This window comes from Vulpes lagopus, chromosome 9 (genome assembly GCF_018345385.1).
Source record: "Vulpes lagopus strain Blue_001 chromosome 9, ASM1834538v1, whole genome shotgun sequence".
NCBI classification, from domain to species: domain Eukaryota; kingdom Metazoa; phylum Chordata; class Mammalia; order Carnivora; family Canidae; genus Vulpes; species Vulpes lagopus.
In genome coordinates, this window is record NC_054832.1 from 320137 (window position 1) to 347682 (window position 27546).

Genomic DNA, 27546 nt, shown 5'->3' on the forward strand with positions numbered 1-27546 from the left:
GGGTCGGCAGGCCGGGGCCTCCGCGGCCCCCTCCCGGCCCCCCTCCCGGCCTCCCCGTGGCTGGTCCGCAGCCCCGGGGCGGGTGCTCCCAGGCAAGGCCTCACTCTGCGTCTTGGGCTCCTTGCGGCTTCTCCTGTGCCTGCCTTCCTGGGCCAGGAAAGATGCCACCCGGGGACACCCGCCCTGCGCGGACTCCTCCTCCCTGCCCTTCATCCCTGTATCTGGACACTCTGGACACTTCCTGGCCAAGGTCCCTGCGGCCCCTGCTCCCTGAACGCCCCCGCCCCCCGCCGCCGCCGTCCCGTGACCGCAACTGCTGCCGGGCAGAGCTAGCCCCCGCCTGGAGAAAGGAGACGGGCCTCCCTCCCGCCTTTGGCCCCTGGGCAGAACCCAAAGGTGTCTGTGTGGTGGCCCTGCAGGGACACCCGGGCTCAGGACATGGGGCGTCCCCTCCATGCTCCTCCTCCCCATTGCACTCCCACCATCCCGTCAGCCTCCCTTTCCGGGACTCTGGCCCAGGCAGCCCGCGGCCGCACAGCATCCCTGGCTGGAGGCAGGGCTACCGGGGAGTTGGGCCTGATGACCAGCTACCCCAAAGCCCCCTCCCCAGGACTGGCCCCAGGCAGTGGGCACAGAGCACCCCTAGCCCTGTTTCCTGTCGAACGGCCTTTCTTAGGGACTCCCCAGGGCTGGGGCCCGTGTCCTGCCCTTCCTGGTGAAGGTGGGAGGGGCGGGGGGGCCAGCAGAGGGGTCCCTTCCCCAGCGAGGCTCCTTGAGGTGCGGGAAGGGCCCCTTGCCTCTCTGTGCGGGTTTCTGCTCTAAAGGACTCAGCTCAGGAGAGGGGGGACCCCAGGGCTCTTGTGGGAGCGGCCTCTCACCCCTCCCACTCTGGCCTCTCAGCCCCTGCGCCCCACATCCACAGCACGCTGACCGGTGCCCGTTCTTTTCCAGGGGTGGCGATAAGCACGTATGCCAAGTACTGTTACCACAAGCTGCAGAAGGCGGCCCTCACCGGAGCCAAGAAGGTAGGAGCGTCCCCCGGGTCCTCCGGGCTGGGCGGTCAGGGGGACTGGTCCAGGGGGACGCGTCAGGGATTGGCCTGCTCTCCTAGAGCCCACCGAGGCAGGCAGGCAGCCAGGGAAGGCCGCGGGCACAGGCGGGCAGGGCCAAGTGACGGTGAGGTGCCCTGTGGCCACGGCACCAGCTGCCCCAGGCTCACCCGTGAGCAGGCAAGAGACCACCCCTCTAGAGGGGACCCTCACACCCTGGCTGACTGCCTCTGGGCCCCGGGGGAGGCCCGGCCTGGGACTGCAGGGCAGGCTCAGAACACCACCATGGGCCCCTTCACTCACGCTGGGCCACCCACCTGGCCATCTTCCCCTTCCGTACCCCTGCCCCCACTTCCACCCAGGCAGCCCCTCAGGCCCACTGGAGGCTGACCCTTCCCACCGGGTCTCGGAGCCTGGCCACCCCTCCCCTCTTCTCCCCCCACCTCCGCCCCAGGTGGTGTCACCTGGTCCACATCAGCCAGCCTGGCCCCTCTGTGGCCCCAGGCAGCTCTCATTCCAGGAACCACTCCCACCTTCCTCCCGTGTGACCAGTGGGGCCACCTGAAGATTTAGGGTGTTGTAGCTGGCCCAGCAGGATGCCTCTTCCCCAGTGACTTGGGGACCAAGGAGTTGGGGTGCCCTCAGCTCTGTGCAGGTGCCTGGAGTTACCAAGGAGAGAGGGGAGGGTGGCCAAGCCAGGGGCAGCCCTGGGAGGGGTACAGGGGGAGGGAAGGCTGGGAGCAGCGCCGCGGGGCCACGCCAGGTCAGAGCGCTGGGCTGTCTTTGCAGGGGCTGAAGAAGCCCAATGTGGAGGAGATCCGGCACGCCAAGAATGCTGTGTTCAGCCCGTCCATGTTTGGCAGTGCCCTGCAGGAGGTCATGAGCATGCAGAAGGAGCGATACCCTGATCGGCAGCTGCCCTGGGTACAAACACGTCTGTCTGAGGAGGTGCTAGCGCTCAACGGTGACCAGACCGAAGGCATCTTCAGGTGCCCTGCTACCTGGGCCCCAGGTGTGGGGCCTCGGGTGTGTCCGCTGTGTCTCAGGCAGGCACCAGGACCACCGGGCCTCCTTCCCTGCCCCAGCCCTGGGTTTTGGAGCCAGGAGACCCATGCCCCTGTCTGGGGATAGCCAGAGAGGACCCCACAAGAGGCTGTCCTGTGGGTGGGGAGGAACATCCTGGAGCTCACGGGCCATTGTGCAGCCCGGAAAGGCAAGGCAGGTCCCCATCCCCAGGGGGCAAGTCAAGGAACCCCCACCCCGGGTGTCAGCATGCCTGAACTTAGGAGGGTCAGCCGGGGACGATGTCTCTGTAAAGATGGCCAGTGGGGTCCCAGAGGGCACTTGAACCGCAGGGACCCTAGGCAGGCCTGCAACAGGAGTCTGGGCAGCAGCCAGCAGGTGGTGCTCACCTATGAATAGGGATGACAGTCCCTGCCCCATGGGGAATAGCACAGGGCCTGCTACCTGCTGTCAGGACTCACCTCCCCGAGAGGAGAGCTGGGAAATGAGGCTTGTGGGTTTGAGCCTCAGTGGCCCCACTGATGAAGGCATCGGCGGGACGGCTGCTGTCTCTCTCCCCGATGGAAGAGAGGCCAGGCCGCATGGGAGGAGCCTGACCCAGGGCAAGGCAGAGTCCTCCTCGGTGAGACCCACCCTTGCTCCACAGAGTGCCCGGGGACATTGATGAGGTGAACGCCCTGAAGCTGCAGGTGGACCAGTGGAAGGTGCCCACAGGCCTGGAGGATCCCCACGTCCCTGGTGAGCCCCCATTCCGCTAGGACGCACGGCCCCCCGGGGGCCTCCCTCGGGCCTTGCCTGCACCTGCCCTCACCCCTGCACGATCCGCCAGGGCCTGGGTGCCTGGGTCTGTGCAGCCTACCTAGGCCCGGCGACCCTTTCCCCCTGGGGGGGTGCCCGCCCTGCAGCCGCGCTGAGCGCCACCCCGCCCTGTGTCCGCAGCTTCGCTACTGAAGCTGTGGTACCGGGAGTTGGAGGAGCCCCTGATCCCGCACGAGTTCTACGAGCAGTGCATCGCGCACTACGAGAGCCCCGAGGCCGCCGTGGCCGTGGTGCACGCGCTGCCCCGCATCAACCGCCTGGTGCTGTGCTACCTCATCCGCTTCCTTCAGGTACGCGCGGGGCGCGCCCGGCCCCGCCCCCTGCGCCCGGCCCCGCCCCCGCCCCACAACGCGCTCCCGGCCCCGCCCCGCCCCGCCCCGCCCCTCTGGCCGGCCCCGCCCACCCGCCCTGCGCCCTCGCGCCCTCGCAGGTGTTCGTGCAGCCCGCCAACGTGGCCATCACCAAGATGGACGTCAGCAACCTGGCCATGGTGATGGCGCCCAACTGCCTGCGCTGCCGGTCGGACGACCCGCGCGTCATCTTCGAGAACACTCGCAAGGAGATGTCGTTCCTGCGCGTGCTCATCCAGCACCTGGACACCAGCTTCATGGAGGGCGTGCTATAGCGCGGGGCCCGAGGACCGCGGGGGGAGCGCGGGGAGCGCAGGGGAGCACGGGGAGGGGGGAGGGAACGCCCCGGCCGCGGAGGCAGCATGCCAGGCCCCCGCCGCGCCCGCCCCGCCCTGCAGGCCCCCGCCCCCGCCGCCCCGCCGCCCCCGCCCAGTGGCCAGTCCCGTGGGCCCCGCCCCGCCCCGCCCCGCCCCCGCCCCCGCCGGCCGGTCAGCCCCGAGAAAGTGCCTTCTGTTTCCTGGAGCCAAGTGACACTGCCCCTCCCGGCCGGCCCGAGAGCACACGCCGCCCGGCCCCGGGGCCAGCGCCTCGCCGGGTCTCCGTCCCGGTCGGGCCTGCAGCCGCCGCCGCCCCCTCCTCCCTCCTCCTCGCCCCTCCCCTCTCCCTCCGTCCCCCTTCCCCCCCTCCCCCCTCTCGCCGCTACCTGAGTGTGGCCGCCTGCGCGGAGGCTGCGCGGGGGGGAGGGAGCGCAGGGCACTGGACTGTCCGCCACCGGAGCGGGGCCCGGCGGGCCTTCTGGGGGGGGGCCCAAACCAAAGTCCTCTGGGGTGGGGGGCAGGGCTGGGCAGGCATTCTTGGGGCAGGGTGGGGGAGGGGCAAGAGTATTTTTCTTCGTGTAACTATAAATTCAGATTCTATCCAGCACACCAACCCGCCTGTGTATAAAGATATAGAGGGAAAGATATAAGAACTAAATTTGCTAATGACCTAGTTTTAACCCAAATGCTATTTATCTCTGAGCCGTCCTAGCCTGTCCTCCGTGCGGAGCAAGTTGACATCACTCCTTCGTTTTCTTCGCCACTTTCTTGGCTTCTGACCAAAAACCAAGCCGTGTCCACCCGCGTCTGGGACCCGCGGGAGGAGGGACGGGCCGGCGGGGCGGGGGCACCTCGACTCTCAGTTTGTACATTTTCCATTTTGGAATTTTGAGTTCCGATTGTAAAACTTAATTTCTCCCCAGTTTATATATATATATATATATATATATTTTTTAGAGTTGAGTTTTTATTTATTATTAAAAAAAAAGCCCCGCCGTTGCCGGGAGTCCCCTGCGGCGTCCCTAGCCGCGGGGTCTCCGGGCCAGACTCGCCCTGACGCATGGACCCCAGAGGTGGCAACACTTCGTGTGAATAAAGTACTACGGACACGTGGAGGCTGCGTGTGCTGTTGTGCGGGCCCCAGCGGCGCGCGGGCTTCCGGGGGGCGGGGCGTGACCCCGAGTCCGGCCGCCGGGGGGCGTGTCCCGGGCCGCCGCTTCCGGCGCGGGAGGAGATGTGGCGCGCGTGCGGGGTGCTCCGGCCGCGGCCCCCGGGGGCCCGGGCCTGCGGCGGGGGCGGGGGCGGGGTCGTGCCGTACGCGCAGGGCCAGGCCCCGGAGCCCCGGACGCGGGAGTACTTCTACTACGTGGACCACCAGGGCCAGGTGGGCGGGCGGCGGGGCGGCGGGGGCGGGCGGGCGCGGGCCGGGGCTCCGCGGGGGGAGGCCAGCCCCCGCCCTGGGCGCACTCACGGCCGCCCCCGTCCGCAGCTTTTCCTGGACGACTCCAAAATGAAGAACTTCACCACCTGCTTCAAAGGTACCGCTGCAGCCGCCTCCCGCCCGCGCCCCTGCGGCAGCGCCCGGGGCCGCGCAGGGCGAGCAGGGCCGGGGAGGGGCCCCGCGGCCGCGCGCAGCAACCGCGTCCTTCCCCTCCAGACCCACAGTTCCTGGTCACCTTCTTCTCCCGCCTGAGACCCAACCGGAGCGGCCGCTACGAGGCCTCCTTCCCCTTCCTCTCGCCCTGCGGCCGGGAGCGCAACTTCCTGCGCTGCGAGGACCGGCCGGTGGTCTTCACGCACCTGCTGGCCTCGGGCCCCGGGCCCCCGCGGCTGTCCTACTGCGGCGGCGGGGACGCCCTGGCCGTGCCCTTCGAGCCCGCGCGCCTGCTGCCCCTGGCCGCCAACGGCCGCCTCTACCACCCGGCGCCCGAGCGTGCGGGCGGCGTGGGCCTGGTGCGCTCCGCGCTGGCCTTCGAGCTGAGCGCCTGCTTCGAGTACCCGCCCGGCGCGGCCGCACCCTCGCACGTGCGCTGGCAGGGCCGCCGCCTCGCCCTCACCATGGACCTGGCCCCGCTGCTGCCCGCCGCGCCGCCCTGAGCCGCCCCGAGCCGCCCCGAGCCGCCCCCCCCGCCGCCCAGCCGCGGTCCGCTGCGCACGCGCACCCGGAGAGCGCGCCGGCCGAATGCGCGTGCGCGGCAGAGGTGCACCGCGGCCCCGGTCCGCCCGGCGCTGTCCGAGGTGCTGCCGCGTCCGGGGCCGCGACCGCGAGGAGGGGCGGAGTCGCGGCCCCTTCCGCTCCCTCCGCTCGCCTCGGGCCTCGGGCGGCCTCCACTTCGGGCCTCGCTCGCCAGGGACGCCGCGGACGCCGGGCCGGAGGCGCGGGGGAGGGGGGGCTCCAGTGCGCGTGCGCGAGCGGCGCCCGCCCCTCCCCCGCCCAGCGCTGCTCGTGGGGCCGGAGCACCGTGGGCTCGGCGGGGGAGCCGCGCCGCCGGAGCGTCAGGTGAGCGGGCGCCCGATCCCAGGTCAGCGGGCGTGGGGGCGGGATCGCGGCCGGTCCGGCCCTGCCCCGCGCGCACCGAGAGGGGGAGGCGACCTGGCAGGGGCCACGCCCTGCCCTGCCCTGGGACAGACCCGCGCTGGAGGGGGAGCAGGTGACACCGCGAGGAAATCGAGGCCCGCAGCTCGGGCTCCGCCCCAGGGGGTCGCGGGGCTTCCTCAGCCCTCCGGTCCCCGCACAGATGGCGCGCTGGAGTCGGTGACAGCCGTCGCTGAATCCCGTGCGTGACGCCCCGCCCCCTGCCCAGCCGATTATAGGGCCGCTCGCCCGCCGGGTAAAAGGATTTCGGGGCTGGCCTGCCCACCCCTTCCCGCCCCGGCCCTCTCCCTGCTCGGGCCCCTGTGTCCCAGTCAGCGCGCAGGGCCGTCCCTGGGAGCAGCAGTGCCCGGAATCCTAAGGAGGAAGCCGCGAAGCTCCTCTGCTTGAGGACTTGCCGCCCAAGGCCGCGGGGGCAAGGCTCGGGGCAAGCCTTTGGCTCAGGGAGCGGGTCCCAGGAGCCCGAGGATGCCTTCCGGTCCTTGGGGTCCACACACACCCTCAGACACCCGGGAACTGCCCTGCTTGGGCCAAAGCTATTGCATTAAAACTTTTGCTGTGTGCACTTCATTTCTAGTGACTTTAAATAATTACGTGAGTTACAATTTAGAGCACGATTTGAACAGACAGCAAGGCCACCTGGTGCCTTCCCACAGGACTCACTCCTGCCGGCAGGGTCAATGGGCAGGTGTTGAAAGGGGAACGTTTGAGGGCGGGCTACAGGCAGGAGACCGCATACCCTGGTTTGCTGCCCCTGCTCCAGACTAGCTGGCTTCTCAGCCCGGGCCCCACCTTTAGCACCGGACTTCCCGCGCCTGTACCTAGACCCGGGCCTTCCGCTCGCCAGGCCCACAGGCGCGTGAGCATAAGCCCCCGACGCTAGGCGTCCCTTCACAATTCAGCTCGCTGCTCCCAGAGCCGCGTGGGAAATGGTCCTACAAAACCAGTTGGTGGCCCAAGGCCCATCCTCACAACCCAGCTGTTCCATAGCCCAAAAAAGAGAAGCACCTTCCCGGGAGCCAGCGGGGAGGAGGACGTGGCTCCTCAACTGAGGGTCCTGTCGTGTGCCACGTGCCCCCACTCTAGCAAGCTCCAAGACCCACCCTCAGCCGCCAGGGGGCAGGGGCTGCACAAAGCTGTGCTCGCGTTTTCCTGTGGCGGTTGGCTCCCGGGATGGGGACCACAGCACGGGTTCCAGGGACAGGACTGGACTTCATGCGGGGTCACACAAGGACACTGCGCCTTGTCTTGAGGGCACAAGCCTCACGCTCTGGACTCGGCTCTTGGAAGTTCCGGAGGAGAGCCCGCGTGGACAAGCAGAATCGCCTTCCCAGAGCCTGTCCCCCTTCCAGCCTGGGCTTGGCTACCTGGCCCGGGGCCTCCCACCGTCATGTCCCCAAGCCCACACCCCAGGCAAGCAGAGGCTAGAGTGGAGGGAAGCCTGAGCCCGGTACTGCCAGGCAGGAAGCCCCTTAGGAGAGCTGGGAGAGGGGGCTTGGGCAGGGCGGGGCCTACCACTGGGAACAGCGGGAACTGCAGGTGGAAGCCGATGCCCCAGATGTCAGGACTGTTCTGGTCAAGTTTTTTGTTTTTTTTTTAATCAGTTGCTTGAACTCATTTATGACTTTTCAGATATTGCACCCGGGGTGCGGGCCTCCATCCACGTTCTCTGGCTCTCAAGTGTCAGGGTCCGGCCCGCTGACCTGTGTTTCAGGAGGCACATCCCATCCGGGCTGGACTATTCCGAGGCCCCGCTGGAGGCCGCAGCTTCGCGGTCGGCGGCCGGTCCCGCGGGAGATGGCCCCGGGGGCGCCCACGCTGCTGCTGCTGTGGCTGCTGTGGCTCCCCGGCTGCCCGCCCCGCGCTGCCGCCTGCCCAGCTGCCTGCCGCTGCTACAGCGCCACGGTGGAGTGCGGCGCCCTGCGGTTGCGCGGCGTCCCGCCCGGTATCCCACCCGGGACGCAGGTGGGCACCGCGTGGGGCCCGCGGCCCGGAGGGAGGGGCGTGTGGGCGCCCGGTGGGGGAGGGAGCCGCCTCCACGGCGTGAACAGCCCCCGACCTCCCTCCGGCCCGCAGACGCTGTTCCTGCAGGACAACAGCATCGCGCGCCTGGACCCGGGAGTCCTGGCGCCTCTCGCCGCCCTGCGCCGCCTCTACCTGCACAACAACAGCCTGCGCGCCCTGGAGCCCGGCGCCTTCCGCGCGCAGTCCCGCCTGCTGGAGCTGGCGCTCACCGGGAACCGGCTGCGCGGCCTGCGAGTCGGCGCCTTCTCGGGCCTGGCTCAGCTGCGTGCGCTCTACCTGGCGGGTAACCAGCTGGGGCAGCTGCTGGACTTCACCTTCCTGCACCTGCCGGTGAGGGGCGCGGGCGGGGCGGCGGGCGCCAGAGGGGCCGGCCCGAGCCGGCGCCTGTCCCCTGGGGCCCCTTCCCTGATGCCCGCTGTCCCTTCAGCGACTGCAGGAGCTGCACCTGCAGGACAACAGCATTGAGCTGCTGGAGGACCAAGCCCTGGCGGGGCTCTCCTCACTGGCGCTGCTGGACCTCAGCAGGAACCACCTGGGCACCCTCAGCCGCGAGGCCCTCCGGCCCCTGGCCAGCCTGCAGGTCCTGCGCCTCACAGGTACCCCCGGGGGTCTCGTGCGGGGCATATTCCGGGCGCAGGCGGGTCAATAGCAACAGGCCCGGGGGCGGACCGGGGCGGGCCGCAGGGGCTCCCAACTGCAGACCGTCCCACCCTCCTGGGGCCTGGGCCCCGCCCGCAGCCGCCCCGAAGGCTGACGGGAGCGCGGCGCTGGGGCAGGCGCGGCTCGGGGAGCTTGCCCACGCCGGTCGGAGATGCTCGGAGTCCCGGGCAGAGACGAGGGGCTGGCCGGCCTTGGGGCCACCAGCGCAGGCAGGCAGCACCTGCAAGGACGGCCCGGCCGGCGTTTCCAGGACTTAGCGCCTGAGGATGCGGCTGACGGACCGCGGGGTTTAGCGCTGCGGCCCTTGCGTGCGGGCGCCAACGCTTCCGCCCGGATGATGGGGTTGGTTCCAGGCAGAGACTTCAGAGCAGCAGAGGCTGAGAGATGAGCGGGCGGGGCGGGGCCGCGCAGCCACAGGGGAGGGGAGAGCCTGCCCCCAGGAGCCAGCGCCCCTGCTCTGCCCGCAGAGAACCCTTGGCGCTGCGACTGCGCCCTGCACTGGCTGGGAGCCTGGATCAAGGAGGGCGGCCAGCGGCTGCTCAGCTCCAGGGACAAGAAGATCGTGTGCGCCGAGCCCCCGCGCCTGGCGCTGCAGAGCCTCCTGGACGTTTCCGGCAGCAGCCTCATCTGCATCCCGCCCTCGGTGCACGTGGAGCCGCTCGAGGCGACGGCCAACCTGGGCGAGGACCTGCGGGTGGCCTGCCAGGCTTCGGGCTACCCGCAGCCCCTGGTCACCTGGAGAAAGGTGGCGCAGCCGCGCGACGGGCAGCCGCGGGCGCAGGCGCAGGCGGAGGGCGGGGCGCCGCGCCCCGGCGGCCCGGGCGGCCCCGACACGGGCAGCGGCATGCTGTTCCTCAGCAACATCACCCTGGCCCACGCCGGCAAGTACGAGTGCGAGGCCTCCAACGCCGGCGGCGCCGCCCGCGTGCCCTTCCAGCTCCTGGTCAACCTGTCCCGGCCGCAGCCGCCGCAGCCCGCGCCGCCGCCGCCCCCGCCCGCCGGGCCCGTCAGCCACGAGCCGCTGCAGGAGGCGGGCAGCATGGCCTTCCGCGCCCTGGGCCTGGCCACGCAGACGGCCGTGGCGGCTGCCATCGCGCTGCTGGCGCTCACGGCGCTGCTGCTGGCCGCCATGATCTGCCGCCGGCGCCGCAAGCGGAAAAAGGCGCCGGGGCCGCCGGGCGAGGGCGCGCTCTTCGTCAACGACTACTCGGACGGGCCGTGCACCTTCGCGCAGCTCGAGGAGCTCCGCGACGAGCGAGGCCACGAGATGTTCGTCATCGATCGCTCCAAGCCGCTCTTCGCCGACGCCCCGACGGAGGCGGCCGACGGCGCGGGGCCCGGGCTCCCGCTGCAACCGCCCACAGCCTACGAGATCCACTGCTGAGCGGCCGGCCCGAGGGGCGGGCGGGCGGGCGCGCGCTGATGACGTGGGCCGCGCGGATTGGTCGGCGGATGGCTCGGCCCGCGCATGCTCCGGCGCGCTCAGTAAAGGGTCGAAGCTGCGCAGTGTGCGGCGAGCCTGTGTGGGGTCCGGGGCCCCGAGGGCGCGGCGCGGGCACCTGCGGACCCCAGCTCTGCGGGGCCGAGGCGGCTCCCTGCACCCCTGCTGGAGGCCGCCCTCTCCTCCGGGCCGCCAGCCCGACGGGGCATCCCTGGGGTGGGCAGGGCGCCGGGCGGTGCAGGCGCCCGGACCGGCTGCCGGGCCAGTGGGAAGCCGGGGGAAGGGGGCGAGGGACGGCAGAGGCAGTGACCAGTCATTCTAACCGGTGAAGACATAAAAAACCACCACAAATGTAAGTTCCAAACACACTGCACGTTTCTACCTTAACGACCTGTCTGGCTCCAAAGCCCACAGGTGGCCTGGGTGCTGGGGCAGGCAGGACCATGAAAAGCCCCAGTGCATGGAGACCCAGTTCTCCTTGAAGCAGGTTCCTGTTCCAACCTCAACCCCGGAGCACGCGGCTCTCCTGGGACGGGCCTAGAGAACACTCTCTCTCAGCTGGCTTGCAGTTGGGACCCTACAAACATTCCAGAGAGGATTAGAACCCCAGAGGGCAGCCAAGTGCACCACAATCAAACCTGGCCCGCAGGCCTGGAATCCAGCCCTGAAGCCCACAGTCAGTCAGGGGAATGGGTACAGCGGTGCAGGAAGCTTAGGAAGGCTCAAAGTGCCCAGGAGCAAGGAAACCCGAGCCCGGCGCCTCTGGGTCAGGCCAGGATCTCAGTGAAGGCTCTGTCTGCCTAAGGCAGGGAAGGATCTCCAGTAGTCCTGAACACCAGGACAGCCTGGAGATCATAGGCTGAAGTAGTCTGCAGCCAGGCGCCCATAAATGTCTGTGGTCCAGAGCACATGAGCACGGCCTGAAGCTAGTAGCAGCTGGTGCAACTCGGCCTCCACACGAGCAAACTTCTCCTCATTGATGGAAGCCTCCAGCAGAACAGAAGCAGGCGGTGGCCAGGGCAGGCCCTCATAACAGTCCACGGGGAAGGGGTGCACCACCGTGCGTAGCTCAGCCTGCACCACTGAATCTCGTAGGAGCTCCTTGAGGCCCGCCATGGACAGCGGGTTGCCATAGAGGCCGAGGTAGCGGAGGCTGGTGCAGCGCGTCAGCACGGGGAGTGTGGCCAGCAGCTGGGTATCCGCGAGCTGGCACTCAGTTAGCTCGAGGTGCAACAGTGTGGCTGCTGCCGCCTGCAGTAGACCCTGGAAGGGCTCTAGTTGGCTGCCAGACAGGTCATTGCCACTGAGGTCCAACTTTTTGAGACGGACAGCGTGGGGGCTCTGGGCCAGAAAGCGCAGATCCTCAGGCAGCAGGGCACAAAAGGCCAGCTCCAGGCTCTCCAGGGGGCTCTGCAGGGTACTACAGGGGACATGTGCGGTCACAAACAGGCAGGGCCAGGGGAGGATCTCAGGGGGAAGAGGGGCAGGGTAGCAGTGGGGCTTGCTCACCTGAGCAGCTGGTCCAACCGACCCGAGAGGAGAGAGGAGCCCATGCTGAGCTCCCGCAGACAAGTGAAGCGGCCCATCTGGGCCAGGAAGTAACGGAAGTTGTCCTCACCATCCACAGAGGGCTGCCTGGAGTCCCCGTGCACATAGTGCAGCCGCAGGCTGGCCAGGTGCTGGAAGCGGGCCACATGTGGGATGATAACAGACAAGCCACGTAGACCCAAGTTGTTAAAGCGCAGGTCCACACGGCGCAAGCAGCCTGCGTCCAGCAGCTGCAGCAAAGCCACAGTGTTGCGCATGGGCAGGTCCTCGGCCCGCAGATCCCGGCAGCAGAGCCGCAGGGGACTGCCTACGCTGCTGCGGAGTGCCTCCCGCAAGAATGCGTAAGAGGCTCGGTTCACCCGCAGGTCCACACGAACCTCCACAGGAACAGGGGCCAGCCCAGGCTCCGTAGTCCCGCCTTGCTGCTGTGCTATACAGGTGCGGGCCACTGCCGCCGTGCAGTCCCACATGCTCATGGTGCCGGGGTCCTGCTCCACGCCGTCGTCCAGAAGGCCTGTCATGTCCAGCACCCGCAGGGCATGCTTCCTGGGAGCACGGGTAGGCTGAAGCAGGAGACAAGAGCCCACACCCACTCCCAGCCACCCTGAGACAGAAACAACAGGCCTGTTTCCGCCCTGAGCTCTTGCACTGGCCTGGAACCTCATGGGGGACCCTCTCCACCCCCCAGGCCTGAGGGCCCCCCAGGTAAACCCATACCTGCAGAGAGGCTGTGTGCCAGCCTCGGTCTCCGGGGTGTGGAGCCGGGCTGTCAGCCCCAGGATCACAGCCTGCATGCTCTCTGTGCTGGGGCGCTCCTGCAGCAAGGCCCGACTGCAGTGGGCACATTCCTGCAACAGCTGCTGGAAGCTGAGCAGCGGGAAGGGCCATGTGTGCACCAGCTCGCGAAGCACAACAGTCTTCTTGTCCATGAAGGCCACCTTGAACAGCAGGGGGAAGAGCTCTCGAGGCAGCAGGGGCAGGGCCTGGCAGGCCGCTGGCTGGCACTGGAGCACCTGCCGCGTGCTCAGGAACACAAGCGTGTGCATGGCGCTGGGCCAGGCAGGAAGCCACCTGCAGGGAAGGGCCCTTCAGCAGGGAGGACAGACCCCAGGCCACCACCTGGCCACAGCCTCCTCCATCACTGGTGGTGAGAAAGCCCAGCATGGGACCGGGCACGGAGCTGGCACTCAGTGGAGGACCGTTGCAGCGAAGAGCAAGCGTTAAGTGCCTAGCAACGGTCTCAGTGGAAACAGGAACGAGGCCACCCCCCAGTTCCCTCCCTCCAGCCACATGGGGCCTCCTCAGGGAAACAGAGCCCTCAAACAGCACACAAACAGTCCAGCATCACAAACGATGAGCTTGCCTGGATGTGCTTTTGATGGCTACTGCTCTGCGGGGCCTCCCCGCGCACAACCTGTACGTGAGGCCTCCCAAATCACAAAGCTGCTTATGAGAGACCGTCTCTTCCTCGAAGGTAGAATAGAGCTCGGACCTCCCACACCCCCAAGCGCTGGAGGAGGTAGGACACTCCTAAGGGGCTGGAAACTGCATCACAAGTTGTGTACCGCCCCCCGCCCCCCCAGCTCCTGCAGGTGGTCCTCAGGAACCCAGGCAGCCACTGCACCAGAGATAGCAGCAGAGGCAGAGGCCCGAGGGCGGGAACACGGCGTCCCCACAGGCCTGATCCTCGGGCCCTACCTGCGGCCGGCAGTACTGCCAAGCACCGGGATCCCCACAGATTCACAGGAAGCAAACCCCAGCCACCAAGGTCCTGGCCACCTGTCTGAACACCCCCTTTCCCCTCGATGACCACGTGATTCCGGAGGCCCCAGGCAGGGAAAGGCTCAGAGGAGGGGAGGCAGCGGCAGAGCAGGGGCCGCGGGAAGCGCCCACGGTGACGGGCACTTGGCCATCAGCTGCGCTCCTGACTCCAGCGGACTTACTGTGGGCCAAACACCGCATCCTCCTCATCCTCAAACTGCTTCCCAGCCACACCCCTGCAAGCACGTCAGAGCACTAAGGCCTAAGCCTTGCCACGCCAAGGTCACGGCCCGCGCGATGCGCTCGGGGCAGGGGAGCTCCGGCCGCACAGGCCCCGCCGCACAGGCCCCGCTCCCCGGCCTCGGGCACGACGGAGGTCCTCCCGGCGCGGGGTCCGGAGAAGCCCCGGCCGCCGCCCCGGCCCTGCTCGGCCTGCAGGCAAATCTCGCGAGGACGACTCATACCTCGCCGCGACAGGGCAGCCCCACCGAGCACCTGGCACGAGAGGAAGCGAGAGCAGCCAGTGTGGTCGCCGTGGGACGGGCCCCCGCCCCGCTCCCCGCGGCCTCCGCCCCGAGCCGCGGGGGACCCTCCACGCGACGCCCTCCGCCTCCCGGACGTGCGGCGGCCCCGCGGAGCCGGAGCGCCCGCCCCGCGGCTGCAGGCCCTCCCTACGCCGGCTCCGCCCCCGCCTCCCGGGCGGCGCCGCCCCCAGCGACCGCGCCGTCCCCGGCCCCGCGGCCCGCGCTCACCGGCCCCGCCGCCGCCGCCACCGCCGCCGGCCCCGCCTCGCCGTCCGCCGCGCCCCGCCCCCGCCTCCGCGCGCCGCGATGACGTGGCCGCCCCCCATTGGCCGCGCCCCCGGGCGCCGCGGATTGGCTGTCCCGCCGCCGCGGCCGAGCCGCCCCGCCTCCCGCCCTGCCCGGCGCCCCCATTGGCCGGCGACCGCGGCGGCGGGAGGTTCGCGGGCCCGGGCCGGGGTGCGGCGCCATGGAGCGGCTGCGGGACGTGCGCGGGCGGCTGCAGGCCTGGGAGCGCGCGTTCCGGCGGCAGCGCGGGCGGCGGCCGGGCCAGGTGCGGGCGGGCCAGGGGCGGGCGGGCCGGGCCGGGCCGGGCCAGGGGCGGGCGGCTGCGAGCTGACGGGCTCCCTCCGCAGGAGGACGTGCGGGCGGCGCCGGAGGAGACCCGCGGTGAGCGCGCGGGCCCGGGCGGGGGGGGGCGGCGGAGCCCGGCGGCCCCGCTGACCCCTGGCCGCACCCGCAGCGCTCTACCGGGAGTACCGCGCGCTGAGGAGGGCCCTGGGCCGGGCCGGCGGCGCGGGACCCCGCAGCCCCAAGCAGCCGCAGCCGACGGCGGAGGAGGTACCGAGGCCTGGGGGCGCCGGCCCGCCAGCCTCTCCGAGGCACGACCTGGGGCCGGGGGGGGGCTCGGACGCCCGCCGTGTCTCCCCGCAGATGCAGGAGCCCAGCTGCTGGGGGCCGCACCTGAGTCGGGCAGCGACGCGGAGGCCTCACGCCGCCGGCTTTGCGCCAAGCTCTGCGGGGGCCACGGCCGACTACGGGGCGAGGCTTAAGGCCAACCTGAGAGCCACGCGCCAGGTGAGGGTCCAGGGCGGCCACCGCGCAGCCTTTCTCCCCAACCTGCCCGCACACGTGCCCTTCCGGCGGGAGCGGGGCGACCCGAGACTCCCCCGCCCCTGTCCCAGGGCGGCCCATCGGGCGGTTTCGGAGGCCGCAGCAGCCCGCACCCGAGCCTCCTTCCTGGTCTGTGCTTCCCCCCTCAGGCTGGGCCAGCCCTGGGCGGCTTCCCCCGGCCTCCACGGAGACTCTCATCCAAGATGCCCTCCCCGGGGCCACCAGGTGCAGGGGCTGCCCCCGTATCTGCAGAAGAAGTCAGCGAGGAGCCACTCCAGCCTCCTGGGCCCCAGCCGAGGCCAGGCCACCTTCGGCAGCTGCAGGCATCCCTGAGCCTACGGCTGAGCTCCCTAGACCCAGGCTGGCTAGAGCGCTGTCACAGTGCGGCCTCAGATTGCCTGGGGGCTTCCGCGGCCCGCCAGCCCAGCCTGCGTGTAGAGGAGTCACGGCCTCTGACTTCGGGGGTCCCGTCGGTCCTTGGAGCCAGCCCTGGCCCCGAGGGTCGAGCCCTGCAGAGAGCTGCAGTCGGTGCAGGGAGCCCTGAAGCTGGCAACAGTCAAGGCAAGAAGCGGAGACGTACTAAGGAACCAGGAGGGGGTCCTGCACAGGCGCAGCAGGACGGTGGCCAAGCGGGACCCCCGCCTGAGGAAGCCAGGGCTGCGGGACCTGCAGAAGACTGTCCAGGAGAACCCCTGAGGGTACAGCCCACCAGTGGTCCCACAGCCGCCAGGTACTACAGCTTTAGCCTCCCAGTGGGGTTACCGTGAATCGAGGCAGGGGCAGGCTTTGGGTACGACCACTCATACATCCTTTCTAGCTCAGCCATGAGGGACCAAGGTAATTACGTTCGGCTCAACCTGAAGCAGAAACGCTACGTGCGAGGCCCAGCACAACGCGGCAGGCTCCTCCGCAAGCAGGTGAGGTAGTGGTGGGCCCTCTCTTCATCCCTGCTGTCTTTCGCCTCGTGACATTCCTCTGTGGTCCTCAGATGTGGAAGCAGAAGTGGCGGAAGAAGGGGGAGCATTTTGGAGGCGGCCAAGCCCGAGCCACAGCCGATGATTCTTGCTTCCGATGTGGGCAGCTCGGCCACTGGTCATCCCAGTGCCCCCAGCCAGGTGAAGTCTCTGCTCCAGGTGAGGGGTCACACTAACCCTATTTAGAGAAGAGTTGTACTCCGGGGGGGGGGGGGGGGGGCAATTGTAGCTCAAGTTAAGCTCCTTGTATCTGACACAGAGCCTACCTGGGGCCTCCAGACAAGCAGCAAGAAGGAAGAGGAGGTACAGCCCCAGCTCACCCCGGAGGAGGGCCCCCAGAGGAAGGGCACCACCAGCTGCCGGCTCCCTGGTGAATGAGGGGGCGGAGGGCAGGCTGCGGCCCGCCGGGCTCGTCTGAGCCTGGAGCTCCCACACCACCTTCCCCTGTCTGTTCCCAGTGAGTGAAGAAGACACGGAGCCCGCTGGGCCTGAGCGGTTGGTGACCACGGAGCGGCCAGTGCTGCAGGCCCCCTCTCCACCCCCCACTGTGCCACCACTTTACCCACCCGGGCCCTCGGGGCAGGTGGCAGGTGAGCAGGAGCCTGGCCACCCAGAGCCTTCGCTGGGGGGTGGGGACCACTTGGAGCCGTGTTGGCCAACACCTGTGTCCACAGAGACCCCAGCTGAGGTGTTCCAGGCCCTAGAGCAGCTGGGGCACCGAGCCTTCCGCCCCAGGCAGGAACAGGTGGTCATGCGCATCCTCTCTGGTGAGCTCGGCTGCCCGGGGGACGAGGCGAGGTCAGGGCCTGGCCACAGAGCAGCAGTACTGACCCCTGGTTCCTCCAGGCATGTCCACGCTGCTGGTGCTGCCCACTGGTGCTGGCAAGTCCCTGTGCTACCAGCTTCCCGCGCTGCTCTACGCCCGGCGGAGCCCCTGCCTCACGCTGGTCATCTCTCCCCTCCTGTCACTCATGGACGACCAGGTGCACAGACCTTGCCCGTGGGTCTTCTGATCCTTTGGGGCTGCTGCTTGTTGCCCGATCGGAGCTACGCAGAGCTGCATCAAGGCCTGGCAGTGGCCCAAGGGCAGCTGGGACACGGCTGCTCAGGCGGGATTCCCCCGGGGAAAACGACCCTGGGGAGGGGGCGGCCCGTCTGCTCCCGGGGCTCCTGAACCAAGGCTCCCCAGTGGCCCTGAGTCTGTACTCATGGGGTCCGTGACCTGAGCTTTCCGTTCCTGGGGCGCCCGAGGCCGAGGGCAGCAGCTGTCAGGCTGAGCAGCTGAGGGGCCTGTGAGGAAGGGCCATCCGGTTGTCGCCCTGTACCCGCAGGTGTCCGGCCTGCCCCCATGCCTGAAGGGGGTCTGCATCCACTCGGGCATGAGCCAGAAGCAGCGCGAGTCGGCCCTGCAGAAGGTGAGGGGCCTCACACGGCAGGACAGGCAGGGGGGCAGCCGGCTCTCGGGTGACGCGCCTGACCTTGCGTCTTCAGGTTCACGCGGCCCAGGTGCAGCTGCTGGTGCTGTCGCCCGAGACGCTGGTGGGGGCTGGGGCAGGGATGCCTGGCCACCTCCCTCAGCTGCCTCCCGTCGCCTTCGCCTGCATCGATGAGGCCCACTGCATCTCCCAGTGGTCCCACAACTTCCGGCCTTGTTACCTGCGTGTCTGCAAGGTGAGCCTCAGAGGTGCGCGGGCAGGCAAGGGAGGGGGGTCGGGTCCCTTCACAGGCACTGCTCCCACACAGGTGCTGCGGGAACACATGGGCGTGCGCTGCTTCCTGGGTCTCACAGCCACCGCCACACGCAGCACCGCGAGAGATGTGGCCCGGCATCTAGGCGTGGCCGAGGAGCTGGTCCTCAGGGGGCCAGCCACTGTCCCCAGCAACCTGCACCTCTCTGTGTCTAGGGACAGGGACCCAGACCAGGTAGAGGAGCACCCTGGGCCAGGCAGGGGCACTGCCTTGTGACAGCCCCTTCCTGACCACTGTCCTCCACCAGGCTTTGGTGACGCTGCTGCAGAGTGATCGCTTCCGCGCTCTGAGCTCAGTCATCGTCTACTGCCACAGACGCGGGGACACAGAGCGAGTTGCTGCGCTGCTCCGCACCTGCCTGCGTGAGGCCTGGGACCTCGGGCCTGGAGGTGAGGTCAGCAGGACTGTGCCCCGCGCCCGCCCTCCCCCCCCAATCCCAGCCAACCACCTGTGTCTTCCCCCGCAGGCAAGCCCGAGGCTGTCGCCGAGGCCTACCACGCCGGCATGTGTCCGCGGGAGCGGCGGCGGGTGCAACAGGCCTTCATGGAGGGCCGGCTGCGGGTGGTGGTGGCCACGGTGGCCTTCGGGATGGGGCTGGATCGGCCAGACGTGCGGGCTGTGTTGCACCTGGGGCTGCCTGCCAGCTTCGAGAGCTACGTGCAGGCTGTGGGCCGGGCCGGACGTGATGGCCAGCCTGCACACTGCCACCTCTTCCTACAGCCCCAGGTTCTCACCTGCCCCACTCGAGCTCCACCCATCCCACCCCACTCCGCCCCACCCCACAGCCACGCATCCACGGCCGTTCTCTTGCAGAGCCAGGACCTGCAGGAGCTGCGCAGACACGTGCACGCTGATGCCACGGACTTTCTCACGATGAAGAAGCTGGTCCAGCGTGCATTCCCGCCCTGCACCTGCACCCACGCCCCACGGCCTCCGGAGCAGGAGGAAGCCAGGAGTCAAGAGCAGCCTGTGGCCCCATCCCCGACAGAGGCCGAGCAACCCAACAGCAAAGGCACAGCCCGGTGCCCAGGCCACACGCGGGCACTGCCCATGCGGGCGCTGGTGGAAGCCCTGGACATGCCTGAGGAGGGTGAGGACCTGGGGGCAGGGGTGGGCACACCTCCTCATGCCCACGTCTCCACGGCCCCTGAGCCCTGCTCTGCCTGCAGCCATCGAGACCCTGCTGTGCTACCTGGAGCTACACCCGCAGCGCTGGCTGCAGCTGCTGGCACCCACCTATGCCCACTGCCGCCTGCGCTGCCCTGGGGGCCCCACCCAGCTCCAGGCCCTGGCCCGCAGGTGAGCACGTGTCCCACCCCCGGCTGGGGCCCAGGACACAGGACTGGGACTGCTAATCACATGTCCCTCCCCCTGGCCCAGGTGCCCCCCCCTGGCTGTGTGTCTGGCCCAGCAGCCAGTGAACACCACAGGTGGGGGAAGCTCTTCTGTAGAGTTTGACATCTTTAACCTGGCTGACTCACTGGGCTGGAAGCTGGGCCGCGTGCGGCAGGCTCTCCGTCAGCTGCAGTGGGACCCGGAGCCCAGGACAGGTGCGCCCTGCCCCCAGCCCAGCCCACAGCCCTGCCCAGCCCCTGGGCCTGCTTGCCACCTGCTTGCCCGTGTCTGATGAGCTCTCTGACAGGTGCACGTGGGGGCACAGGGGTGCAGGTGGAGTTCGGGGAGCTCGCCTTCTGTGTGTACAGTCCTGGGGACCTGACTGCCCACGAGAGGGACCAGATCTGTGACTTCCTGTACGGACACATACAGGCCCGAGAGCAGGAGGCCCTGGCCTGCCTGCGCCGCACCTTCCAGGCCTTTCTCAGGTAGGGGAGGGGTGGGCGGGGGCTGGGGCAGGTGTAGTGAGCTGCTCTAACGGAACCCTGCCCCACAGCGTGGCCTTCCCCAGCTGCGGGCCCTGCTTGGAGCAGCCTGATGAGGAGCGCAGCACCAGGCTCAAGGCTTTGCTCAGCGGCTACTTCGAGGAGGAGGAGGAGGAGGGTCCAAGGAGCTCGGAAGATGAGCAGGGCCTGGAGCCCGGACAGGAGAAGGTGGGTGCTAGTTCTTCTTGGGGGGATTGTGGATAGAATACAAGCCCGCAGCAGGGTTGGGAGGCCACGGGCACGCCTGGGTGTGCACACGTTCACACGCTCCACCGCCACCACCCACAGATCCAGGACTGGGAGGACCAGGTTCGCCAGGACGTCCGCCGCCTGCTGTCCTCATGGCCAGACCAGCAGTTCTCAGGCAGGGCTGTGGCCCGTATCTTCCACGGCATCGGTGAGGGCCCGGGAGGCTGGGCTCGGACCGGGCAGGGGCTAGGTGTGGGGCTAGGAGCCAGGCCTGGCCCAGAGTCCTTAGGGCCGCGTCCCCCTTCTCACCACAGGAAGCCCCCGCTACCCGGCGCAGGTGTACGGGCGGGACCGGCGCTTCTGGAGGAGATTCCTGCACCTCAGCTTCCATGCCCTGATGCGCATAGCCACAGAGGAGATCCTGCGGTACGGCCCCTGACCACCCTGCTGGGGCGGGCCCTGCTCCCTCATGTCACGACAGGCATGCGCCGGGGGCTGCGTGGCCAGCGTGCAGGGAGCCCGGTGTGGACTTTGTCAGGGGAAAAGGGCACAGATGTCCACAACAGTGACTGACGACCCTGGGCAAGGCCCACCACCAGAAGTGTGGAGGCAAGGATGCCCCAAAATGCAGAATAAAAAACACTCAAGCCACTCTCAGGAGCCCTCTTTTCTGACCAGGCGGCCCCTACGGTGTCGGGACAGTCCTGGCCATCACGCAACCCAGGCAGCTAAGGGCACGCTCAGCTTTATTAGGCAGGCTGGCCACCCAGCTCAGGCCAGGGTGCTGGGTGCCAGGCTCAGATACAGAATGGGCAAGCCTGAGAGGACGAGGAAGAGGGAGAAGCACAGATGCAGCCCCAGGCTGTCAGCCAGGGCTCCGGCCAGCGTGCCCAGAAACAGCTTTCCCAGCAGCTCCAGAGTGGCCAGGAGGCTGTAGTGCGTGGCCTGCAGGAGTGGGGGGGATGAGGTATGCAATCAGGTGAGGGTTTGCCTGGGTCCAGCCCTGCAGCCCCCTGGACGCCCCAGCCATGCCCTCTCTCACCTGCAGGGCACTGGGTGTCAGCTGGCTGCAGCGCATCATCAGGGTGAACGTGGTGGTGGTAACCAGGCCCCCCAGCAAGTGCTGCAGACACAGGCTCAGCAGGGCTGCCCCTGGGAGGGCCGCCATCAGCGGGGCCCAGGGCGCCACACTCCTCCCCTCCCGCGGCCAGCCCCTCACCTCTCAGGGCTGCGCTGGGGCCCAGCCTGAGCCCTGGGCCGTCCAGGTGGAAGAGCAGGGCGGTCTGGCAGGCCAGGCCGCCAAGACGGAACCGGAGCACTGACCTCAGCAGGGGCAGAGGTTGCCTGAGGGGGACACAGGCAGGTCAGGGAGCATGGGGCGGGGGGGGGGGGGGGGGGGGGGGGCAGGGGCAGGGGGCCGAGGCGGGCTCACCGGGGCAGGCTCACCAGTGCCGGGACAGCAGGGCCCCACCCAGGGACGAGCCCACAATGGAGCACAGCACGGCGCCCACACCGTTCCACAGCCCCAGCTCTGGGGTGGAGATGCCGTGGTCCAGCAGGAAGAGCGGGAACAAGCTGCTAGCGCCCTGCTCACCTGTGGGGAGAACGAGCAAGGCTCCCCACCTCCCTCCACCTGGGGCCTCGCTGCCAGGAGACAGCTGGGACGGGGCATCAGCCAAGCTTAGGGTCAGCACGAAGCAGCGCCAGAGACCCGAGGGGTGGTCGTAGCTCCCAGAAGCCGTGCAGCTACAGCTGCAGAAGGACAAGGGGCAAGGCCCGGCTGTGAGCGCCCAGGAGGTGACCACCAAGTGGGCGCCAGGGCTCCCGGGGACCCAGCCGGAGCTCCCCCAGGCTCCCGTCCCTGCCGTGCCTGAGCCAAGGCCTCACTTACCCAGTTTGTAAGTGAGCACAAAGCCTGCCGTCCACAGGGTGCCAGGCATGGCCAGCAAGTCCTGCAGAAGGTGCAGGGTGCGCAGGGGTGCTTCTGAGGGCTGGGGCTGGTGCACGGGCAGTTGCCGCAGGGCCGGCGCGGCCCAGACCAGGGCAGCGGCCAGCCAATAGGTAGCAGCCAGGAGCACGAAGAGCAGGGCCCAGGAGAGCGCGGGAACGAGGGCCAGCAGGCCCCCTCCTGCCAGCACGGCCCCTAGCTTGTAGGCGACCACCTGCACGGTGTTCCCGGGCCCCAGCTCGGCGGGCTCCAGGAGCTGCACGGCCAGCGTGTCCAGGGCCACGTCCTGCACAGCCGCCCCGAGGTTCAGCAGCAGCAGCAGCCCCGCCACGGTGGCGGGCAGCCCCGCGGGGCCGGCGGCGGGAGGCAGGGCGGCCAGCAGCGCGCACACCAGGCCCAGGGCGGCCGTGCTGAGCGTCAGCCAGGCCCTCAGGGAGCCCCGCGTGTCCACCAGGGGGGCCCACGCGAGCTTCAACAGCCAGGGCAGGTACAGCACCTTGGCCAGCGCCACGCGGGTCAGCGACAGGCCCCGCGCCCGCAGCAGCACGGGCAGCAGGCCCGACTGCAGCCCGTAGGGCAGGCCTTGCACCAGGTAGAGGCCGGCCAGCGGCAGCAGCTTCCCGCGCATGGCCCGCCCGGTCCGCCCGGGATCCGGCCGGGGCGGGACGAGGCCGCGGGAGCAGCCGCCGCGACAGCGCAGGGCGCGGGGCCGGGCGAGCGCAGCGCGCAGGCGCAGAGCGCGGCGGCCACCGAGCGGCGGGCGGGCCAGAGCGTCGGCTGCCCTCGGGCGCCCCCCGCTGGCCGCGTCCCGGGCCTCGGGGATCGGTCCTCCCAGAGCTGCAGCCCCGCGGCTCCGGGCCCCGCGGGGGCAGGGAGTGGCCCGTGGCCGAGACGCACGTCCGGAGCCCTCGGCCGGAGCCCCGGGCCGCTCTCCCCACCCCTGGCGCCCCGAGCGGCGGCGGGTGAAGCCACCTGTCATCCTACAAGGCTCCCTAACAGGTGGACTGCGGCGGCCACAAGCAGGCGGACCGCGCACGGGAGGTGCTCCTGTGTCCCGCGGCAGGGACAGGGCGGCTCGGCCCCCCAGCCTGGGCCTCCCACGGCCCCTCCGGCCGCACCCCACACGCCCCTCTCCCGGCCCGCGCCCCTGGGTGCCCCAGGGTGGGAGCCACTGCCCGCCTCCAGCGCAAGGGCTGCATCTGCACTAGGGGTCCCACCTTCAAGCCCAACGCAAAGAAAGCAAGACCCATTCGCTCCCTGTCGCTCCCTCCCGCTCTTGGCACGGCCGCTCCCCCAGCAGCCTCAGGTGGCAGCCGCGTGCCAGCTGCCCATTTAGGAGGAACACTGAGGCTGCCAGCGCCCCCGCCCAGGGGCCTCGCTCTTCTGTCTCGCGCTGCCCGCCCCCGGCCCAGTCCGTCCTCTTGTGCCCGGTGCTGCCAGCCAGTCCAGGAGGGGAGCCAGGCAGGGGGACACCCCTTGGTCTTCCTCAGGCTCCTTCTGATGTGGCCACCTCTGGACTCAGCCCCTGCTTCTTCATCCAGCCCCGCCCCCAGCCGAGCGCCCGCCACACGTCTCACACCTCTGTGAGGCCCGCAGGTGCCGGCCTCCAGTCCAGAGACCACAGTGGAGACCAGCCCTGGGGAGGCGCCGCGTTGGCAGGAAGGTCGCCTCCTCTGGGAGCCCCACCCCCCCGACCACTCCTGCCGGAGGCCGACCAATACCCTGCACAGAACCCCGGCCGGAGAGGAAGGTGGGCGGCGCAGGCAGGTGTGCACACAGCCTCCGAGTGGTCAGGCTGCCTCGTAGCTTTATTAGGGGCGCGCAGGAAGGCTGGGGCCCAGCCCCACAGGCAGCAGGAGCAAGTCCAGGGGGCTGCAGAGACCCCCACGGCCCCGGCCATCGTAAGTCCAGAGTCGGCCCTGCCGGCCAAGCCTGGCCCGGGAGAGGGAGGGGGGGCCTCAGGAGTACTCTCGGGTGAACTTGGCGTGGAACTGGCTCAGCTTCTCCAGCAGAGGCCGCAGCTTCTCCATGGGGGGCAGAATGGTCATCCTAAAGGGGGAGCTCGGTAAGCGGAGGTGTTGGGGCCGCGGGGCTGGGCCGCGCGGGGCCAGGCCTCACCGGAAGTGGTAGGTGCCTTCCCTCTGCCCGAAGCCGCTGCCGGGCACCACGCAGATGCCGGTCTCCTCCAGGAGGCGCATGCAGAAGAACATGTCGGGGGCCAGGCTCAGCTCCTGCGGGCGGGCGGCACGCGGGGAGGTCAGGGCGGCGCCCCAGCCTGTGCCCTCCGCCGCGGCCCCGCCCGCAGGGGACCCCGACCTGAGCGCGCTGCACGGCGCGGGGGGGCAGCTGCACGCGAGGGAAGGAGTACATGGCGCCCTGCACCGGGTTGCAGCGGATGCCCGGGGACTCGTTGAACACCTGCTCCGTGAGCTTCGCCTTCGCCGCCAGCTCCGCCAGCACCGCCTGCCTCTCCTGCGGCCACGGGGGGGGGGGGGGGGCGGGGGCAGGGGGGCGGGGAGCAGATCTGATCTAGGAGACCCAGACCCGCAGGGCCGGTGGAGCCCGCCCCGCCCCGCTCCGCCCCTGCCCCGCTCACCGCCCCGCCCCCGTGCCCTGTCTCCACCCCGCCCCATGCCCTGTCTCCCCCCCCCCGCGCCCCGCCCCTGCCCCGCTCACCGCCCCGCCCCGTGCCCCGTCTCCACCCCCCCCACCCCAACCCCTGGCCCCCGGCGCCCGTCCCGCCCCCGCCCGCTCACCGCCTGGAACTGCGCGAAGGAGGGGTCGCTGGGCGCGGGCGGGCTGACCACGGTGCTGAGCAGGACCTGGCCAGGCACGGGCGGGCACAGCCGCACGCTCATCAGCTTCTGCATCTGCCGCTGCACCGCGGGGTCCATGTTCACCACCTCCACGTAGCCGCCGCGGAAGCCGCACCTGCGAGGCGAGGCAGCTGTGCAGGCGGCCGGGGGAGGAGCCCGGGCCGCCCCTTCTGCGGGCCTGCACGCACTCTCCCATGTAGCCCTTGGACACCGAGTGGAAGGAGGCGAGCTCCTGCTGCGTCGCGTACGGCGGCCCCATCTCCGTGAGCACCTTCTTGAACGAGTGGAACTGCGAGCCCTCGGCGTACACGTTGTCCTGGTACACCTGCGGGGCGGCCGGCGTCAGGGGGGGGCAGCCGCCGCCCTCGGGCCCCAGCCCAGGCGGGCCCCTGCCAGCACCTCATCGGCCATCAGGAAGAGGCGCTCCTCAAAGGCAAAGCGAATCACGGCCTCGATGCACTCGCGGGCTTGCACCTGCCCTGGGGTGCGGGGGAGGCAGCGCGGCAGGGTCAGACTCAGTCTCCGAGCTCCGGAGCTCCCGGGGGTGAAGGGCAGGGCGGGGCGGGAGGGCTGGGGCGACGGGCGGCGCACCGGTGGGGTTGCCAGGGTTGATAACGCACAGTGCGCGGGGGCGGCAGTGAGCCCGCGCCTGGCACAGGGCGCGCCGCAGCTCGGCCACGTCGAGTGCCCAGGTGCGCTCCTCATCCAGGTAGTAGTCCACCTGCACAGCGTTGAGCTCGGCCAGCGCAGCCGAGTACAGCGGGTACTGCGGGATGGGGATGAGAACCCCCGTGCGGGTGGGGCCCTCTCCGGCCACCAGCAGCTTCAGCACCGTCTGTAGGGGAGGGAAGCAGGCGCCGTTGGTGGGGCCCACAGGGGCTGCACCTGTTCCCGCCCCGCCTGGAACCGCGGTGCCAGGAGGAGCAGGGTCCGCCCAGCCGCGCTGGGAGAGACGCGGTGTCCTCCTGCCCTGGCCCTGGCCCTGCCTACCACGATGGCGTCGCTGGCCCCGGTGGACAGGTAGATGTTGTTGGGGTCCGAGGGAATGCCTCCGTCCCGCCGCTCGATGTACTCAGCCACGTCCTCGCGGATCAGCTGGATGCCGGAGCTGACGCTGTAGGCCCCTGGGCCCGGGGGCGGGGGGCAGAGCGGGGAGGAGAAGAGCACCGAGAGGTCCCTTAGCAGTGCTCCCCGACCTCTCCACTGCCTCTTCCAGCAGGCGGGCCCACCCCTCCCCTGGGACAGCCTCCCGGCCGCTCGTCCTGGCCCTGGCACTTACCCAAGCTGTGTCCCCCACATGCCTGCAAGATGCGCTCCGCCTTCTTCTTGGCATCCTCGGGGAAGTCCGGGCTGTTCAGGAGATCCGGGTGGACACAGAGGGCCAGGACCTGGGAGGGGCGGATCCTGAGGCCAGAGCGCGTGGGCTGACGGGGGAGGGCTCCCGGGCAAGGCTGAGCCTCACCTGACGCAGGAAGGTGATGGGCTTCTGCCCCATGGCCTGTGCATCCCCGATGTTGGCACGGACGACCTCAGTGAAGGGCTTCTTCACTCCCTGGGACGGAGGGGCCCGCGCAGTGAGGAGGGGACTGATCCCTCTGGCGGGTCCTTGTCCTGTGTGACTGTAGGGACGGGCTGCCCGGGTGCAGCCTGGAGGAAAGTGGTGGGGCCCGGGGCCGTACCTGGCGCAGCTCCTGCTCCAGCTCGAGGGCACGCAGCACAATGGGACCGCGCACGGCATACTCCACCCTCCGCACACACGGGTTCATGGTGTCCAGCGTCAGCACCTTCTCCTTCAGCCCGTTCATTGCAACCTGGTCACCTGCCCTCAAGGCCATGATCCTACTCAGACCAGGCAGGAAGGTCAGGACGCGGCAGGATCCAGAAGTGGGGCTAAGGGACGCTGAGTCCAGACTCAGTGGGCCAGGGCTGGGAACAGGGAGCAGGGGAGGGGCGCTCAGGGTAGAGGGCACCCTCCTCGCAGCAGGCTGCTGGCCCCACTGAAAGGGACAGGAAGGGCTGAAGAAGCAGCCGGGCCGCTGGGCCCCGCCCCACCCGTCCGGGCACAGTTCTGCCCCAGGGAGCCATAGGGAGCGCAGGAGGAGGCAGGCGGGGCTTGGGGTGACGCCCAGCGCCCGCCCAGTGTCCCCATGACAGGGGAGCAGGAGACCTACATAGGGGGAGGGATGGACAGAAGGTTCAAGAAACTCTGAGGGCCTGGGCCTTGGGGGGAGGTGCGCTGAGTGCCCGAAGGGGTTGGCAGGGCTGGGCAGAGCCAAAGGCCCAGGGAACTGGAGCTGGGCCCCTGGAGATTTACCCCAGCAGGGTTCTGCCAAGGCCGAGTCCTCTCAGGCCCCCCATCTTAGCGTGGGCCAGCGGCCCGTCTCCCAGGTAACTGGGCCAGGCCTCTATAGAATCCTGGCCTTACGGGGGAGGGGAACCCCTCCTGCGCTGGCAACCACGGCCCGCAGGCCACAGGAGCCCTGCTTGGACGTTGGTCCCCAGTCAGCAAGTGGTGGGGGCCAGAGCCTCTGGGTTGGGGTGCCAGGGGCCAGGGTAGGGCAGCTCCGGGCCTTCGGAGGGCCCTGGGACACCTCAGCCGCTGTCATGCCCTTTCACCATGCGCCAGCCCGGGGCTGCCCTTGGGGCCACATCGCAGGGTGACCTAAGCTCCCCTCCCTGTTGCTCCTGATTGGCAGGGACAGTGGGAAGCAAGCTGTGATAGGCCCCGGGGGCCCCACCTCCCCAGGCCCCGAAGGGCGCTGATAGGCCA

The 27546-nt window shown here is 69.7% G+C and overlaps 7 protein-coding genes across 20 annotated transcripts in view; 4 read left to right on the top strand and 3 right to left on the bottom strand.

The window, feature by feature from the left end:
- The window catches only part of ARHGAP39 (Rho GTPase activating protein 39), a 91917-nt gene extending 87246 nt beyond the window's left edge, over positions 1 to 4671 (top strand). For 5 of the 6 annotated variants that reach the window (XM_041768720.1, XM_041768719.1, XM_041768722.1 and 2 more), the window contains 5 exons: positions 952 to 1025; positions 1839 to 2038; positions 2719 to 2810; positions 3012 to 3181; positions 3322 to 4671. In XM_041768720.1, coding sequence (XP_041624654.1) covers positions 952 to 1025; positions 1839 to 2038; positions 2719 to 2810; positions 3012 to 3181; positions 3322 to 3516 — 731 coding nt within the window. In that variant the 3' untranslated portion in view covers positions 3517 to 4671. The other variant, XM_041768724.1, reaches the window with a different exon arrangement.
- Positions 4672 to 4757: 86 nt separating this feature from the next.
- On the top strand, positions 4758 to 5655 carry C9H8orf82 (chromosome 9 C8orf82 homolog). The gene is made up of 3 exons (XM_041768833.1): positions 4758 to 4942; positions 5048 to 5096; positions 5216 to 5655. The coding sequence occupies exons 1-3, from the start codon at positions 4793 to 4795 to the stop codon at positions 5653 to 5655; spliced, it is 639 nt and encodes a 212-aa protein (XP_041624767.1). The 5' UTR covers positions 4758 to 4792.
- Positions 5656 to 5740: 85 nt separating this feature from the next.
- On the top strand, positions 5741 to 10338 carry LRRC24 (leucine rich repeat containing 24). 4 transcript variants are annotated; one of them, XM_041768727.1, is made up of 6 exons: positions 5741 to 6058; positions 7238 to 7564; positions 7784 to 8116; positions 8228 to 8506; positions 8604 to 8772; positions 9304 to 10338. In XM_041768727.1, exons 1-6 carry the CDS (start codon positions 5741 to 5743, stop codon positions 10218 to 10220), a joined length of 2343 nt encoding a protein of 780 aa, XP_041624661.1. In that variant the 3' UTR covers positions 10221 to 10338. The 4 variants fall into 4 exon arrangements, with proteins under 4 accessions (XP_041624661.1, XP_041624659.1, XP_041624660.1 ...); XM_041768725.1 differs by having other exon boundaries at positions 7784 to 8506; XM_041768726.1 differs by having other exon boundaries at positions 7784 to 8506; positions 8613 to 8772.
- A 296-nt stretch (positions 10339 to 10634) lies between these two features.
- On the bottom strand, positions 10635 to 14389 carry LRRC14 (leucine rich repeat containing 14). 5 transcript variants are annotated; one of them, XM_041768793.1, is made up of 4 exons: positions 14339 to 14389; positions 12543 to 12896; positions 11787 to 12371; positions 10635 to 11697 (listed from the first exon to the last, which is right to left on the bottom strand). In XM_041768793.1, the coding sequence occupies exons 2-4, from the start codon at positions 12869 to 12871 to the stop codon at positions 11130 to 11132; spliced, it is 1482 nt and encodes a 493-aa protein (XP_041624727.1). In that variant the 5' UTR covers positions 12872 to 12896; positions 14339 to 14389; the 3' UTR covers positions 10635 to 11129. The 5 variants fall into 5 exon arrangements, with proteins under 5 accessions (XP_041624727.1, XP_041624725.1, XP_041624726.1 ...); XM_041768791.1 differs by lacking the exon at positions 14339 to 14389 and adding an exon at positions 13769 to 14254; XM_041768792.1 differs by lacking the exon at positions 14339 to 14389 and adding an exon at positions 14051 to 14181.
- A 141-nt stretch (positions 14390 to 14530) lies between these two features.
- Positions 14531 to 20672, top strand: RECQL4 (RecQ like helicase 4). The gene is made up of 20 exons (XM_041768715.1): positions 14531 to 14660; positions 14743 to 14776; positions 14850 to 15184; positions 15370 to 15950; positions 16038 to 16137; positions 16209 to 16353; positions 16454 to 16564; positions 16653 to 16961; positions 17041 to 17177; positions 17526 to 17609; positions 17686 to 18117; positions 18191 to 18332; positions 18410 to 18669; positions 18757 to 19033; positions 19113 to 19242; positions 19324 to 19493; positions 19586 to 19766; positions 19835 to 19991; positions 20112 to 20220; positions 20327 to 20672. The coding sequence occupies exons 1-20, from the start codon at positions 14577 to 14579 to the stop codon at positions 20449 to 20451; spliced, it is 3903 nt and encodes a 1300-aa protein (XP_041624649.1). The 5' UTR covers positions 14531 to 14576; the 3' UTR covers positions 20452 to 20672.
- Positions 20673 to 20741: 69 nt separating this feature from the next.
- On the bottom strand, positions 20742 to 23606 carry MFSD3 (major facilitator superfamily domain containing 3). Of its 2 annotated transcripts, none has more exons than XM_041768799.1 (5): positions 21904 to 23606; positions 21459 to 21606; positions 21232 to 21356; positions 21055 to 21135; positions 20742 to 20957 (listed from the first exon to the last, which is right to left on the bottom strand). In XM_041768799.1, the coding sequence occupies exons 1-5, from the start codon at positions 22937 to 22939 to the stop codon at positions 20878 to 20880; spliced, it is 1470 nt and encodes a 489-aa protein (XP_041624733.1). In that variant the 5' UTR covers positions 22940 to 23606; the 3' UTR covers positions 20742 to 20877. The 2 variants fall into 2 exon arrangements, with proteins under 2 accessions (XP_041624733.1, XP_041624732.1); XM_041768798.1 differs by having other exon boundaries at positions 21055 to 21164.
- A 144-nt stretch (positions 23607 to 23750) lies between these two features.
- On the bottom strand, positions 23751 to 26911 carry GPT (glutamic--pyruvic transaminase). Its single transcript, XM_041768813.1, has 11 exons — positions 26456 to 26911; positions 26239 to 26328; positions 26056 to 26164; positions 25767 to 25900; positions 25368 to 25611; positions 25176 to 25255; positions 24965 to 25101; positions 24717 to 24891; positions 24277 to 24432; positions 24079 to 24191; positions 23751 to 24009 (listed from the first exon to the last, which is right to left on the bottom strand). The coding sequence occupies exons 1-11, from the start codon at positions 26609 to 26611 to the stop codon at positions 23919 to 23921; spliced, it is 1485 nt and encodes a 494-aa protein (XP_041624747.1). The 5' UTR covers positions 26612 to 26911; the 3' UTR covers positions 23751 to 23918.
- Between the last annotated feature and the right edge of the window lie 635 nt (positions 26912 to 27546).

What these genes read in the sequence shown, in the direction of transcription:
- MFSD3 (XM_041768798.1), bottom strand. Translation starts at nt 22,939, where the DNA reads ATGACAGGTGGCTTCACCCGCCGCCGCTCGGGGCGCCAGGGGTGGGGA. An exon ending in GCCCTGCTGTCCCGGCACTG is followed by an intron (nt 21,357 to 21,458) that starts GTGAGCCTGCCC and finishes TGTCCCCCTCAG; the next exon opens with GCAACCTCTGCCCCTGCTGA. An exon ending in CCCCAGCGCAGCCCTGAGAG is followed by an intron (nt 21,165 to 21,231) that starts GTGAGGGGCTGG and finishes CGGCCCTCCCAG; the next exon opens with GGGCAGCCCTGCTGAGCCTG.
- GPT (XM_041768813.1), bottom strand. Translation starts at nt 26,611, where the DNA reads ATGGCCTTGAGGGCAGGTGACCAGGTTGCAATGAACGGGCTGAAGGAG. An exon ending in TGGAGCAGGAGCTGCGCCAG is followed by an intron (nt 26,329 to 26,455) that starts GTACGGCCCCGG and finishes CCTCCGTCCCAG; the next exon opens with GGAGTGAAGAAGCCCTTCAC. An exon ending in CCTTCGCGCAGTTCCAGGCG is followed by an intron (nt 24,433 to 24,716) that starts GTGAGCGGGCGG and finishes CCGTGGCCGCAG; the next exon opens with GAGAGGCAGGCGGTGCTGGC.
- LRRC24 (XM_041768725.1), top strand. Translation starts at nt 5,741, where the DNA reads ATGCGCGTGCGCGGCAGAGGTGCACCGCGGCCCCGGTCCGCCCGGCGC. An exon ending in TCACCTTCCTGCACCTGCCG is followed by an intron (nt 8,507 to 8,603) that starts GTGAGGGGCGCG and finishes CTGTCCCTTCAG; the next exon opens with CGACTGCAGGAGCTGCACCT. An exon ending in GCAGGTCCTGCGCCTCACAG is followed by an intron (nt 8,773 to 9,303) that starts GTACCCCCGGGG and finishes CTCTGCCCGCAG; the next exon opens with AGAACCCTTGGCGCTGCGAC.
- LRRC14 (XM_041768789.1), bottom strand. Translation starts at nt 12,989, where the DNA reads ATGCTGGGCTTTCTCACCACCAGTGATGGAGGAGGCTGTGGCCAGGTG. An exon ending in GGCACACAGCCTCTCTGCAG is followed by an intron (nt 12,389 to 12,542) that starts GTATGGGTTTAC and finishes CTCCTGCTTCAG; the next exon opens with CCTACCCGTGCTCCCAGGAA. An exon ending in CGGTTGGACCAGCTGCTCAG is followed by an intron (nt 11,698 to 11,786) that starts GTGAGCAAGCCC and finishes TGTCCCCTGTAG; the next exon opens with TACCCTGCAGAGCCCCCTGG.
- C9H8orf82 (XM_041768833.1), top strand. Translation starts at nt 4,793, where the DNA reads ATGTGGCGCGCGTGCGGGGTGCTCCGGCCGCGGCCCCCGGGGGCCCGG. An exon ending in ACGTGGACCACCAGGGCCAG is followed by an intron (nt 4,943 to 5,047) that starts GTGGGCGGGCGG and finishes CCCCGTCCGCAG; the next exon opens with CTTTTCCTGGACGACTCCAA. An exon ending in CTTCACCACCTGCTTCAAAG is followed by an intron (nt 5,097 to 5,215) that starts GTACCGCTGCAG and finishes CTTCCCCTCCAG; the next exon opens with ACCCACAGTTCCTGGTCACC.
- RECQL4 (XM_041768715.1), top strand. Translation starts at nt 14,577, where the DNA reads ATGGAGCGGCTGCGGGACGTGCGCGGGCGGCTGCAGGCCTGGGAGCGC. An exon ending in CACCAGCTGCCGGCTCCCTG is followed by an intron (nt 16,565 to 16,652) that starts GTGAATGAGGGG and finishes GTCTGTTCCCAG; the next exon opens with TGAGTGAAGAAGACACGGAG. An exon ending in CCGTATCTTCCACGGCATCG is followed by an intron (nt 20,221 to 20,326) that starts GTGAGGGCCCGG and finishes TTCTCACCACAG; the next exon opens with GAAGCCCCCGCTACCCGGCG.